At 39.0% G+C, this 14,215-nt stretch overlaps 1 protein-coding gene across 10 annotated transcripts in view; it reads right to left on the reverse strand.

The window, feature by feature from the left end:
• The window catches only part of LOC124142267, a 54,294-nt gene extending 40,644 nt beyond the window's left edge, over positions 1 to 13,650 (reverse strand). For 2 of the 10 annotated variants that reach the window (XM_046510619.2, XM_046510616.2), the window contains exons 1-2: positions 13,284 to 13,648; positions 10,004 to 10,094 (exon numbers count right to left, since the gene is read on the reverse strand). In XM_046510619.2, coding sequence (XP_046366575.1) covers positions 10,004 to 10,094; positions 13,284 to 13,327 — 135 coding nt within the window. In that variant the 5' untranslated portion in view covers positions 13,328 to 13,648. Of the gene's footprint in view, positions 1 to 3,432; positions 3,551 to 10,003; positions 10,095 to 13,283 lie in introns of those variants that run through there. The other 8 variants (XM_046510622.2, XM_046510621.2, XM_046510625.2 and 5 more) reach the window with 6 other exon arrangements.
• Between the last annotated feature and the right edge of the window lie 565 nt (positions 13,651 to 14,215).

Here is a 14,215-nt window from a genome sequence, read left to right on the forward strand (position 1 = left end):
TGGCATGAAGAGCGAATGCATTAACCCCTCGGCTATCCAACCGCCCAGTATCAACAAGCCTGACAAAAACACTAAGCAGGTTCCACATGTATTACCCAAACTCAATGCACACTAAAACAGAATCTCAGGAACACACACAGATCAAAGGAGACACCTGATAACATAAAATCGGACTCTGAAAATTGAATGAATATCCTGAAAAATTACTCTGTGCAAAAATTGGTTATGAACAAATAAAAAAACACACTCGATAGTAATTTTCATGTCATTAACATAACAAAGGCCAAGTAATAAACATTCATTGAGATAAGGTATTAGCACATCCAATCTGGATCCTGAGTGTCACAGGCGGTTATTTACACGGGTACTTCATCACGGGTGGTGTGTACAGGTGTAGCCACAACTTCCACACACACCAATGACACATTATTGACATTTTCCCCACCCCAACACTCTAACCCCCCCCCCCCCCACACACACACACACCCACACCCACACCAACACCCACACCAACACCAACACCAACACCAACACCCACACCCACACCCACACCCACACCACCCTCCCACCTCCGTCACAGAGTTACAACTGCTGACCCCGGCTTTACAAACATCACAATAGACTAATTATGCTAATTAGATGCCATAAAAGTAAAAAAGGATACACTGACTTATGTTTGTTTTTTATCCTATAATTTTTGTCACTGGGTGAAATAGAGCATAAAAGTGGTTAGAATTTGTCATCATGATATAGTAAATGGAACAAAAATGTAAAATGACTTAAATATTATGGTGTTTTGTAAATTGCCTAAGTGAAAATTTCAGTCATTTTTCACATTGACTGCAACACATACGGGCATATAAACCTAAATCACAAAACCATGTCATTGAAACATTCATTCTGTACCAAAATTAACTAAATTGATCATCAAATAGTTGGTTTTCATATTATATGAGTCAAATTCCTTTTGAACAGGATCTTCTTGCAAATAACAAACCAAATATAACATGCACAGCGGAAACTGAATAGTAACCATGGTAACTACTTCAACAACTGTGATACATAACACTGAGTTACTACTACATATCATGCTAAAATATGGAGTAACATTTGGTTGCCATGGTGACTAAGGTACAAACTGTTACTAAAGTGATATATCAGGAGTGGTTGACAAATTGATTGTTCTCATATGTCGATGCAGTCTTGATATAATATCTGTCCAATGTATCTAGATGTGTGACACAGATACCCTCTATCACATGTAACTACTCATATTTTAAAACATGAAACTTGTGAGCATTTCTCCCATTAAACCATCAAAGAGACATTACACACCTACTTCAACAACAGACAAACACGACCTTGATAAAACATTTGTTCCTGTCATGTGACTGTATAACAAAAGAGAAAGTGTTTCCTTGCACACAGAACTCCCAGACATACACGACAAGGCCCCTGAAGGGCACGGACACAACAGCCGGCTCGGCTCTCCCACTGCCCGGACTGTCATGATGTGATGTGATGTGGTACATGCAACGTCAATGACATGGGTCACTGCTGTGTACAATGCTGGTGGCGTCAATGACATGGGTCACTGCTGTGTACAATGCTGGTGGCGTGTGGTGCCCCAGTATCACACACTAGGCACAAACTAACATGAAATGTGACCCAGCAGGAGATAAGGGACCTGTTGGGTGAATAATCACATTATGACTTCTCATTATGCTTAAAACCTACAGTATCTATGGACCAAAAAAATACAATTGATAAGTTTTAATTCATATTTTTTACAGACACATGACATCAATTTGTTTTACTCACTTTCTGCAAAGTCCCATTTTCAGACTATTTATGTAATAATTGCAGTTCTTAAATGTAATGTGTGATTAATTGAAAGTATGCTGTAATGCTTTGAAATCATGGTTTTTTTTATTACATGGCGAACTAACGAGAGAAAACTACAATATTGTTTTACAGTCTGCACACATGGTGAATTTTATGGAAGTAAGTTGACCTCAAACGTCTTTCTTTATGACGTCACAGCACAATTGTATCCTAGCACCCATAAGGTCCCTTTTCTCCTGGTGGGGCACAAAGGCTGTCAGTGACTGTTATTGTAACATATGATACACAAGATACTACACAGCTTGCACAGGCTCAGACTTCCACAATCAGGAAATTCAAAGGTTTATCATCAAAGTTAGAGACTTCATGGGTATTTAGAAGATGTGAGGAGCATCCTCATCAAGCCAGCCAGGACATCCATTAATCGAGTTTTCCTCCAGAGTGCATGGGACATTTACTTATATCTCACGTCATAATCAACTTTTATACCTCATTCAACTATATTGTAATATGAAGGATGTGTACCTCATTAGGTTTTATAGTAACCTCCTCCTCAGGCTCTTATAAAACCTAACATGGGGTGCATAAAACCACATATACCCCTCTTGATACTGCTACAACAAATTTATCTTACCAACATGTTTCAATCTGCCATTGTGAAAGAACCTGTTCATGGTGGGGTATAAGGGATTTATTTTCCCTCTCGGAAATTTATTTCCCTCCCAGGTGGGATACATAGCATTTTATTAAGATCATGTGATCCAAACAGATTTCAACATTCTGGCATGGAGGTAGATAAACAGAGTTATGATCCCCAGTATGTAACATACCTTGTACCTTTCTCTTACAACAACTATTATGTCCTGGACTACGTCTTAATTTACACCAACTTTAATCTGGCACAACTGGCTTCACTTAGGCAATATGTATCTAATTATAACCTGCTTCATTTGAGGATTGCAAGAATATGCAGGAAACACCCACATATGAATAAAATGGAGTTGTCCTTCATTGCCTAGGACGGATTCTATTGAGGGAGTCATCATTATTAAGATACGGGTAAATATTGTTAAAGCTTGTAATTTAATCATCATCCTTAAAGAGTCTGTACATAATGTTGATATCTCATATAAGAAATGAACGAGTGGTTGCGGATTATCGTACAATAAAACACAGCAGGGAAATTGAAGGCTGTGGCCCTCGTGGTTCATTCTTCTTGCAGTGTTTTACGATAAACAACTACCACTCGTCAGTTATGTCTTAAATTCATTTCTATGTGAATATACTATGTTCTCCCACCGTCATTCACCTGATGAGGGGCAGGAACTAGCCCTGACATGTTCCCGTTGTACTCATACAACAAAGAAGCTGTTATCCATACTAGTCCTTGTCATGTCTATCATGATCCTTGTGTTACCAACATACATCACTTGCGCTCCCATGAAGCCATCTCGTTGTACTGATCCTGTCAAGGAGTTTGTTCCATTGAAACTCAGAAACTGAACTATCCCAAATAGCATTATTATGATGAAATAGGACCCTGAAAACTTCCCGAGACCTTGTCAAACATATGTTTCACCAACTTACCAACGTGGTGTCCACGGCATGTGCCATTATCCTAACTTTAAGGATGTCTGTCAATCAATTTGACGAACTCCGTGTTTACGCTGAGACGTAATCACACCAACTGCCTCCAGTCTACAACTGAAACCCAGCCCATACAATTACAGAGTTCCAAAGGTTGTGTGTTGGAGACATCAAAACAAGTTCACGTGTAACGACAACAACCGTGGTCAATAATTAATGGACACAAATTACACATTACAATAAAACCTATCACACGATGAAATCAGCAAGCCGTGAAAGCATTAGGAGTGTGAATGTGAGTTGTTGAGAGCTAGCGGTCCGCGTACAGCAGTAGGTGTTTACTGACCTGGACAAGTCTATAAACTGTGGTCACCTTGGGTATATGTTCTGGACAAGGAACCGGTGACCGCACGGGTCAGTCAGTGTCATAGCGTACAGTGGCCTTGTAGGCCGTTATACACGTCATAGTCATAATGTACAGTGGCCTTGTAGGCTGTTATACATGTCACAGTCATAATGTACAGTGGCCTTGTAGGCTGTTATACACGTCATAGTCATAATGTACAGTGGCCTTGTAGGCCGTTATACACGTCATAGTCATAATGTACAGTGGCCTTGTAGGCTGTTATACATGTCACAGTCCTAATGTACAGTGGCCTTGTAGGCCGTTATACATGTCAGTCATTATGTACAGTGGCCTTGTAGGCTGTTATACACGTCATAGTCATAATGTACAGTGGCCTTGTAGGCTGTTATACATGTCATAGTCATTATGTACAGTGGCCTTGTAGGCTGTTATACATGTCACAGTCATAATGTACAGTGTCCTTGTAGGCTGTTATACACATCACAGTGGTAATGTACAGTGGCCTTGTAGGCTGTTATACACGTCACAGTCATAATGTACAGTGGCCTTGTAGGCTGTTATACATGTCACAGTCATTATGTACAGTGGCCTTGTAGGCTGTTATACATGTCAGTCATAATGTACAGTGGCCTTGTAGGCTGTTATACACGTCATAGTCATTATGTACAGTGGCCTTGTAGGCTGTTATACACGTCACAGTCATAATGTACAGTGGCCTTGTAGGCTGTTATACATGTCATAGTCCTAATGTACAGTGGCCTTGTAGGCTGTTATACATGTCACAGTCATAATGTACAGTGGCCTTGTAGGTGTTGGAAAAAGGGCCTTAACTGGTGTTGGAAGAGGGCCTTAAACTTCGCTTGTCATCCGGACATTTACCACTCTGATGAAACACATAACCATGAACACATTGCATAAATTACACACAAAAACTACACCAGCAGTCAGCATCATGTATATGCACAAGAAAGTAATCTTGCTTATATGTGCCATCTCGCCAATCTTAGCACTAAGAGGATCGTAACTCACATACTGTAACATAGATTTACGACAATCCTTATCTGGTGCAAGGGGCTTTGTATACAAGGCCCACATGTACATCTATATACCTATACGCAACACATCTGGCTTATTCATTGCAGGTTGATTTGTGTACACATGTCTAGTGGACCTCTGGCCATCCTGGCTTTGTTGATTTCACCAAAATTGTCAAGTTTTTATATTTAAACTTACATCTGTGTGAAATGAGTAACAGGTATAATCGCAACAAAACACTCCTAAAAGGAGAGAGAATTGCTGCTAATTTATTTATTGATTGTGTCTGAATTTCAGGTACACACGGAACCCGTGTGAAGCTTGCTGCAAGCTTTAATTACTATGTATCGATTATCAGTTTGTAGTTGTTAGACACTGATGCGTTGTGGAGGACACAAACAGTTCATCACGGCGCCTCGGTAAATAAATACACACGTCTTGACAACAGGTCATGTGAGTAATGCAATCACCTCTTGGACCATTGCCTCATGGTCGGTTATACAAAGCATGTGGTATATTAGGACCACTTTAAAAAATAACCCTTGAGGTGGGTGTCTATGCGCCTTAAATATTTAAAAGCAAATGATAGATAAAAACAATGTTCAACATAAGACGTGTGCTGCTCCTTCACAACAAACTGGTATTTTCATGAAGAAAATTGTTTGCCAGCATAGCTCATACATGACCAGTTCACACTTAGTGAGAGCATCAGTATATAATAAAGAGAAGAAAGAATGTTGCCATGGTTACTATTTGTCATATGGTTAAAAAAGAAAATCACATTACAGTAACATGATAAACAACAAAACATCCGAAAGATAAAAATTGTCCTTGTTCATAAAAACACAAAACTGTGTGTGTACATGTTCTTCAAGATCTTTCTAAATAGCTAGACAACATTAGAAGTCTTTAGAAGCAGAATGACACCAAACGTATGACATAACCCTGATCCCGAGATTGCTAAATACGGAAGGCATCAATGAGCCTGCATCCCAAACATGACGGAGCATGAACATAGCATTGTTGTTCAACACCATAGTCAGGACACAGCATATCTGCACGACAGTTTACAAACTGGATTTCGATTTCGCTGCACGATTGTGATTGGCCTATGCGAAGACTCGTTACTCCAGCCAAAACGTAACTCCATAATACCAGCCTAGTTCTGCAAGGGTGGAAACTGGACTTTTATAGACAGTTAACTCACTTGCCTCAGGAAGATGGACACAGAGTTGGAAACAAATATTTATGGATTGACTGACCCGAATATATATAAAGAAAAGTTTGAAAAAAAACCCTGAAACACAGAATTTCTTCATTCTATGGAATGAAAATTCATCCTATTGACTGGAAACTGCATACACCGGGAGAACCTGCAAGACCGACAAGATCTGCCTCACATGGCACCATGCCAATACACACTTGTATTCAGAAGAACAGAAACACATCATAAACATCTTTGTTTCATATTATTCGGATGACACCGGTCACGTGTCATAACAACCCAATTCCCTTCTAGACATCAGACAGGAAACTACTTGTTCCCCAGAATCCCATCTAGTCAGCTCACACATCAGACAGGAAACTACTTGGTCCCTAGAATCCCATCTAGTCAGCTCACACATCAGACAGGAAACTACTTGGTCCCTAGAATCCCATCTAGTCAGCTCACACATCAGACAGGAAACTATTTGTTCACCAGAATCCCAATGCGAACTATTAATGGACTGTTGTAAGCGGGTGTTGTTTACAGCAGCCTGAGTCTGTGAAGACAACAACAGTGTCATGCTCCAGTGAACATAAATTGTCAGTGCTTCGTTTTTCTGCCAAAACACTTGTTGCAAAATAGCTGTGACAATTACATGAATGGACCACTGAAAATAAATGTTGACACCAGGTGTTCGCAAAAAGGGTAATTTGCATAAAAAAGTAAGTATTTATGGTTGACGCAGCACAGCTCTACTCTTGCCATATGTAAGCCTGTAAACAAACCAGACAATCAAGTGATTGATGAACCAGAAAATCCAGTGAGACAATAGTACCAATATTGATTTTGTTGGAACAAATCAAAATAAAAATGATATTGAACATGACACCAAAACACACACAAAACAACTGTTCCTGTCCAGTTGTAGTGGAAGCTCTGCCAAAAACTAATCCCATACAACTAATTCCATACAACAGACAGGCTGAATATTCAAACTGGTTAAGTAGAGACACCATAACAGGATAACTATGTCATGTGGCCAACCACTAATGACCACCGTTTCTTTGTCCTGTAATCCCAAATAAAAAATTAATGGTCTTCTCGGGTAGAAATCAATGCCCTACATGGTCACAGTTTGCCCTAATATTACCGACAGCCTCTCGGGACCACTAATTGTCCTCCCCATGACAGCTGCCTTGATTTATAGCTGGTACTTCACAACTCATTTCAGTAGTTGTGACTAACTAAAACCAGTATCGGAACCACTTGAAAGTGTTCATAGATAGTGCTTCTCAAAACTTAAAACTGCACGGACATTTGCCTGGCTTTGGAAAACAGCACAATTGGCCAGGTACATTACACAATGCAGAGCACTGATCCAGTCCAAGGAGTGACCAGATCATCGGAGCAGAGATCAATTCCTTTATAGGATCCATGACAGAATCATCACCTGTGTGATTACTGACAAGGATTGGGTATGAATAATACGGCTTATAATGAGGGCTGGGACCTCCATTTAACGAGACGCAGTACTTGTATGCAACTAGCACAAATACTCAGTATTCAGTATTGATGGTGTGGGAATCCATTTCTACTGTTCATGGGAGACAAATTTACCATTCAAGGGGTAATAATCAATTTCATAGCATTAAAAAATATGTTAGAATTCTTTGATAGCAGCAATAAATAAAATATGTTCAAACAGATTTTATTGATTTACCTTGGTGGAATAATATTAAATGTCGGGAAACATAACAAAGGACAAAGAACATGAGGAATCATGTCTGTGTCCTCTCATCACTGAATCTGACTCACTACATCACACACCATGCATAGCACAAGGGGAGATGTCAACCGATTCTCAGGAATTGCAGTATTAGCAAAGATGCTAAATGCAGCCTTATTGCCAATGAACACACACACCAGCACTGAAACTTAACATTATACGATTGCTGATTCCTCCTTGATTATACCAGTAATGCCTGCTTCTGAGATTACGCTTAGAAGTATGGCTTTCATTGACGGACTGGGGTTCGATCCCTGGCTGCGTCACACCAAAAGACATTAAATGGTGGTACTTGTTGTTACCCTACCTGGGACTTGGCAATAAATGGCAAAAACAAGGACTGGTTGGCTCTGTGTCAGTGTACTGTGTCTGAGTAGGTTATTCATGTTAAACTGCGACATGGTATCTCAGTGAGCTAGCACTTTAAATCGGCATCAGTCCAGACTAGTACAAGCAGCCACATCACACACGTACATGCACATCACTATAAGTGCAATGATCATGGACATGACGTTAAACCCCATTTCACCCTGCCTCCCAAAAACGCATTACAGCAGCTATTTCCTGTAGATAATTAAGGTCGCAAAAGGCATGTAATTCTCCATCAAACAATCAAACAGTCTGTGTGAGAACTGAACTGGTGGTTCGATCATCAATCATAATTAATGAATAATTGGAAACCATTCAAATCTAGGGCACAAGATTGATTGCAAATGTGCCATCATTCATTCAGAGTACTGACCCTTTACTAAATCTGAATGGTACATTCATTAAGAGGTAGCGTGGCAGGAACTTGATGATAAGGAGTTTTTTAGTTTGAGTTTGAATCAGGCTGCAAATACTCATTTTCCGGATAATGTCTTGAGTACATGTATTAGTTATCCGAAAAAGATTTTCCAGCTTTCAAATCCCCTTTGACATTGTTTAACAACACGTTTGATTCATTCGGACTGCAGAAACATTTTACCAAATATAATGATAGTATATGTTTTAAATAACATACTCCAGTGATCAGTGGATCCGTTGTCCTTTGACATATGCACACTGCAAAATTTACCTCAGACTGTGTATTTAGTTTTGTTGTCATCAAAAAGCAGAGGTGAGCGATGGAGAGCATTGATGAGGAGAATGGAGGTCTGATGGAGAGTGTTGAAGAGGAGAGCTGAGGTGTGCGATGGAGAGCGTTGAAGAGGAGAGCGAAGGTGTGCGATGGACAGCGTTGATGAGAGCGTAAGTGTGCGATGGAGAGCATTGATGAGGAGAGCAGAGGCTTGATGGAGAGTGTTGAAGGAGACAGCGGAGGTAGGATGGAGAGTGTTGAAGAGGAGAGCGGAGGTGTGCGATGGAGAGTGTTGATAAGGAGAAAAGAGGTGTGTGATGGAGTGTATTGAAGAGGAGAGCAGAGGTGTGCGATGGAGAGTGTTGAAGAGGAGAGCGGAGATGTGGGATGGAGAGTGTTGAAGAGGAGAGCGGAGGTGTGCGATGGAGAGTGTTGAAGAGGACAGCGGGGGTGGGTTGGGGAGAGTTGAAGTGGAGAGCAGAGATGTGGGATGGAGAGTGTTGAAGAAGACAGCGGAGGTAGGATGGAGAGTGCTGAAGTGAAGCGGAGATGTGGGATGGAGAGCGGAGATGTGGGATGGAGAGTGTTGAAGAAGACAGCGGAGGTAGGATGGAGAATGCTGAAGTGAAGCGGAGATGTGGGATGGAGAGTGTTGAAGTGGAGAGCGGAGGTAGGATGGAGAGTGGAGATGTGGGATGGAGAGTGTTGAAGTGGAGAGCGGAGATGTGGGATGGAGAGTGCTGAGGAGGAGAGCGGAGGCTTGATGGAGAGTGTTGATGAGGAGAGCTGAGGTGGGATGGAGAGTGCTGAGGAGGAGAAAAGAGGTTTGTGATGGAGTGTATTGAAGAGGAGAGCGGAGGTGTGTCAAATGAATGGACAATAAAGGTTACTCTGTAACTAGACATGTTTATCTCTTTGACAAAACTGCTCCTGACAAATATTATAACATGGAAAAGGTCTTGTTTTCTTCCATTCCATCAAACCCACAAGAGAGAGCACCAAGTTGTCATGATGCAAGTGGGAGTGTGGGAGACAGAATGGAAACCATGCCAGTGTCCTGCGAAACTGCTGGGGAATCATACATTCCAAGGAAACACAGAGAAACATGGTACTTACAGCTTTCATCGGTGGATGATCCAACACTGGATTCTGTGATCCTGAGAGGTCAAAGCCATCTTCCAATCGCTTGACATCAAAATAGTACTTTCTGAAAAACAGTATGGGTTTCTTTAAATAACATATTTGCAAAAACATGACTATGATAAATGCAGGTAAAAAGTGCATAAATAAAATTAAACATTCCAATGTGTTTAAGATAAAGTATTCCCATCATTGTAACCATGGCAACTAGACATTTGGTAGAGAGTAAAACAATATGTTAATTTTTATGTTTTAAAATATTAGGAACATATTCTAATCAAACAATTGTTTTGAATCATAAGTAACCACTACCTAACGTGATATGCATATCATGTCTATTATTGTGAAATAGTTATTTCACTATCAATAGTTTTCCCAATCCACCTGGGTACAATACTATCTCGAATACCTATAGGTTCACGGCCTCCATCTGCCATGTTTGTGAATCAAAACTAGGAAAGTAAGAAAAAACAGTATTGATGGGTCAGATATTCTGTTAATTTTAAAATATTTTTTTGGTTCTTAAATTACTTTTACTCATGAATATCTTGGTTGGAGGAAAATAAAACTTGAGAGAGACAATGTAACTATTTAACGCAATAGAAATGCTGAGTGCCAAATATGAATATAACTTTGTTCAGATTAACAGAATTTCAAACACAGATTTTAAGGCCCAGCAATTTTCTACAATTCCACAATAGTAGTCTTCAGTTTCAATAAAACATTGGCACAAAATATAAAACATTGTGTCACGTCCAATAGAGCAACAACAATAGAAGGCTGAAGGAGAATCCTAAATTTGGCTCCAATGCATTATTAGTGTCAGCGAGTGAATGAGTTGGGTTTAACACCGCTTTTAACAGTATTCCAGTTATATTGCCGCGTGTCAGCTGAAATGAAAGAAGGACGACTATTTCATGGAATCAGTCTTACAGCCGATTCGAAATACTCTGCGTTACCCCTTTGAGGATGCATGATTAGAACACACATTCCGCCTGTAACTTTCCAGATCTGGTAACAGATGCTTTGATTGGTCGAGTGAAAGGTGATCGTGACATTGACCATAATGGGGTGTCCTCCAATCTTTGTTTAGCAGAAGAAAGAACTCAAGTCTGATTTTAATGAGATTGAGTTTTCTATAGGTGATCGGGTGTACTTAGTGTAAATTTACTACAACACTTACTCATTTGGTTATATGTTTTCAAATATTCAAATATAATACCAAGTGCAATTATTGGCATTCATCGACATTGTGATCACAAATCCCCTGTTTGGCCAACAAGCTGTACAATGTTTGACATCTGATTACTTTCATAAAGATTTCTGTAAGTTGTATTCATTTTCTAAGTTATGCAGATCCAATGGGCAAAAACAATTCCCTATCACACTTCACCCTTTACATTGAAAAAGAGGCAATTCCTTTTTTTGAAGAAGTCAAATCCTCGGAATCATGCAAAATGTAACTCTATGGTGAATATTTGTAGAAAATGTAACTCTGTGGTGAATATTTGTACAAAATGTAACTCTATGGTGAATATTTGTACAAAATGTAAGTCTGTGGTGAATATTTATTCAAAATGTAAGTCTGTGGTGAATATTTGTACAAAATGTAACCCTGTGGTGAATATTTATTCAAAATGTAACCCTGTGGTGAATATTTGTACAAAATGTAACTCTGTGGTGAATATTTATTCAAAATGTAAGTCTGTGGTGAATATTTGTACAAAATGTAACTCTGTGGTGAATATTTGTACAAAATGTAAGTCTATGGTAAATATTTGTACAAAATGTAACTCTGTGGTGAATATTTGTACAAAATGTAACTCTATGGTAAATATTTGTACAAAATGTAACCCTGTGGTGAATATTTATTCAAAATGTAAGTCTGTGGTGAATATTTGTACAAAATGTAACTCAATGGTGAATATTTGTACAAAATGTAACTCTGTGGTGAATATTTATTCAAAATGTAACCCTGTGGTGAATTTTAGTACAAAATGTAACCCTGTGGTGAATATTTGTACAAAATGTAACCCTGTGGTGAATTTTTGTACAAAATGTAACTCTGTGGTGAATATTTGTACAAAATGTAACTCTGTGGTGAATATTTGTACAAAATGTAACTCTGTGGTGAATATTTATTCAAAATGTAACCCTGTGGTGAATTTTAGTACAAAATGTAACCCTGTGGTGAATATTTGTACAAAATGTAACCCTGTGGTGAATTTTTGTACAAAATGTAACTCTGTGGTGAATATTTGTACAAAATGTAACTCTGTGGTGAATATTTGTACAAAATGTAACCCTGTGGTGAATTTTGGTACAAAATGTAACTCTGTGTTGAATATTTGTACAAAATGTAAGTCTGTGGTGAATATTTGTACAAAATGTAAGTCTGTGGTGAATATTTGTACAAAATGTAACTCTGTGGTGAATATTTGTACAAAATGTAACTCTGTGGTGAATATTTGTATAAAATGTAAGTCTGTGGTGAATATTTGTACAAAATGTAACTGTGTTGAATATTTGTACAAAATGTAACTCTGTGTTGAATATTTGTACAAAATGTAAGTCTGTGGTGAATATTTGTACAAAATGTAACTCTGTGGTGAATATTTGTACAAAATGTAAGTCTGTGGTGAATATTTGTACAAAATGTAACCATGTGGTGAATATTTGTACAAAATGTAAGTCTGTGGTGAATATTTGTATAAAATGTAAGTCTGTGGTGAATATTTGTACAAAATGTAACTCTGTGGTGAATATTTGTACAAAAAGTAACTCTGTGGTGAATATTTGTACAAAATGTAACCCTGTGGTGAATATTTGTATAAAATGTAAGTCTGTGGTGAATATTTGTACAAAATGTAACCCTGTGGTGAATATTAGTATAATATTAGTATATTCACATAACACTACAGATTAGTGGAGACGAACAGACCACATGAAGCTGAAGAATTCATTAATTAAACTATTGACACAATGTGCACAAAATGTATCCTAGTCAATATGCGTGATCACATCTTATATGTACCTCTCTAATATCTGATAACTGGTTATATCATCCACGAATTGTTGTTCTACTGACTACATTGTATAACAAGAACAACATGTATACAACATTGTAATCTCTCACTAAAGACATGCAAGTGGAGTTTTGAAACTTGGTAAGTCAGGTCCGCATATTTCTGTGGTGCATCGTCAACATCTTTCCAATCAAGAATAGGCTATATTTCACGTCACCGTTTATACTTACAGCTTCTTGGCGACAGTTTTTATGACTTGTTCGTTGGACGTCATAGTTGTCTTGGTATATCACCACATGTCCCGAAAAAAATATTGTTAAAACAAGCCCGGTAATCGGCCCGATCACAAGTTTCAACACCCGTCACTCTCTCCACACTCCTCGTCGTTCAGAGCCTGCTCACGCAGCTACATACAACAACTACTTCCGCGGCTGTCGGATTCCTAAAATATAGTTCCTAGTTTAGACAGTGTTTTATTGTACTGTGAACAATGAATTACCCGCAAACTGTTTACACAAAATGTTAATAATAATGACATCCGGGAAATCCTATTTAGAAGAATATCTTTATCCGTACGATAACAGCCGCGAATGAATATATAGCTGTTGTCAAAGCAGGTGGTTTCTAAGACGAACCCTCTATTTACGATTTGGGTTTCCGGTGTGAAAAGTGGCTTAAGGGGAGTAACTCAGTGTTATGTCTGTTCCACACGAGAAGCAAACGTGCGTAAAATATACACCATCGCATTGGGGACCAGTCGTTTGGTCTTTGGACTGACTGTATCATATCTTACACATCCCTCCCCATTTTATTTCATCATGACCCCTTCAAAATACATGAAACATTCTTTGAGAGGCATTTATAAGTTGGAATAGTGGGTAAGGTATATTGATGATCAAATTCTTTATTAAATACACGACACTTTAATGACAGCAACTTCTTTTATTCTGGCCACGCCGTTGCGTCACTGCCAAAAACGAAAGAGCGATAACACGCAACGACATTGCGACAGCACGACACAACATGGCGATTACACGAAACGACATTGCGATAGAACGACACAACATGGCGATTACACGACACGACATGGCGATTACACCAAACGACACTGCGATAAGGTAGCGCGATACGGCAAAATGGCGATACGGCGATATTATGATAT

This window comes from Haliotis rufescens, unplaced genomic scaffold (genome assembly GCF_023055435.1).
Source record: "Haliotis rufescens isolate VD_foot unplaced genomic scaffold, xgHalRufe1.0.p SCAF_11, whole genome shotgun sequence".
NCBI classification, from domain to species: Eukaryota; Metazoa; Mollusca; class Gastropoda; order Lepetellida; family Haliotidae; genus Haliotis; species Haliotis rufescens.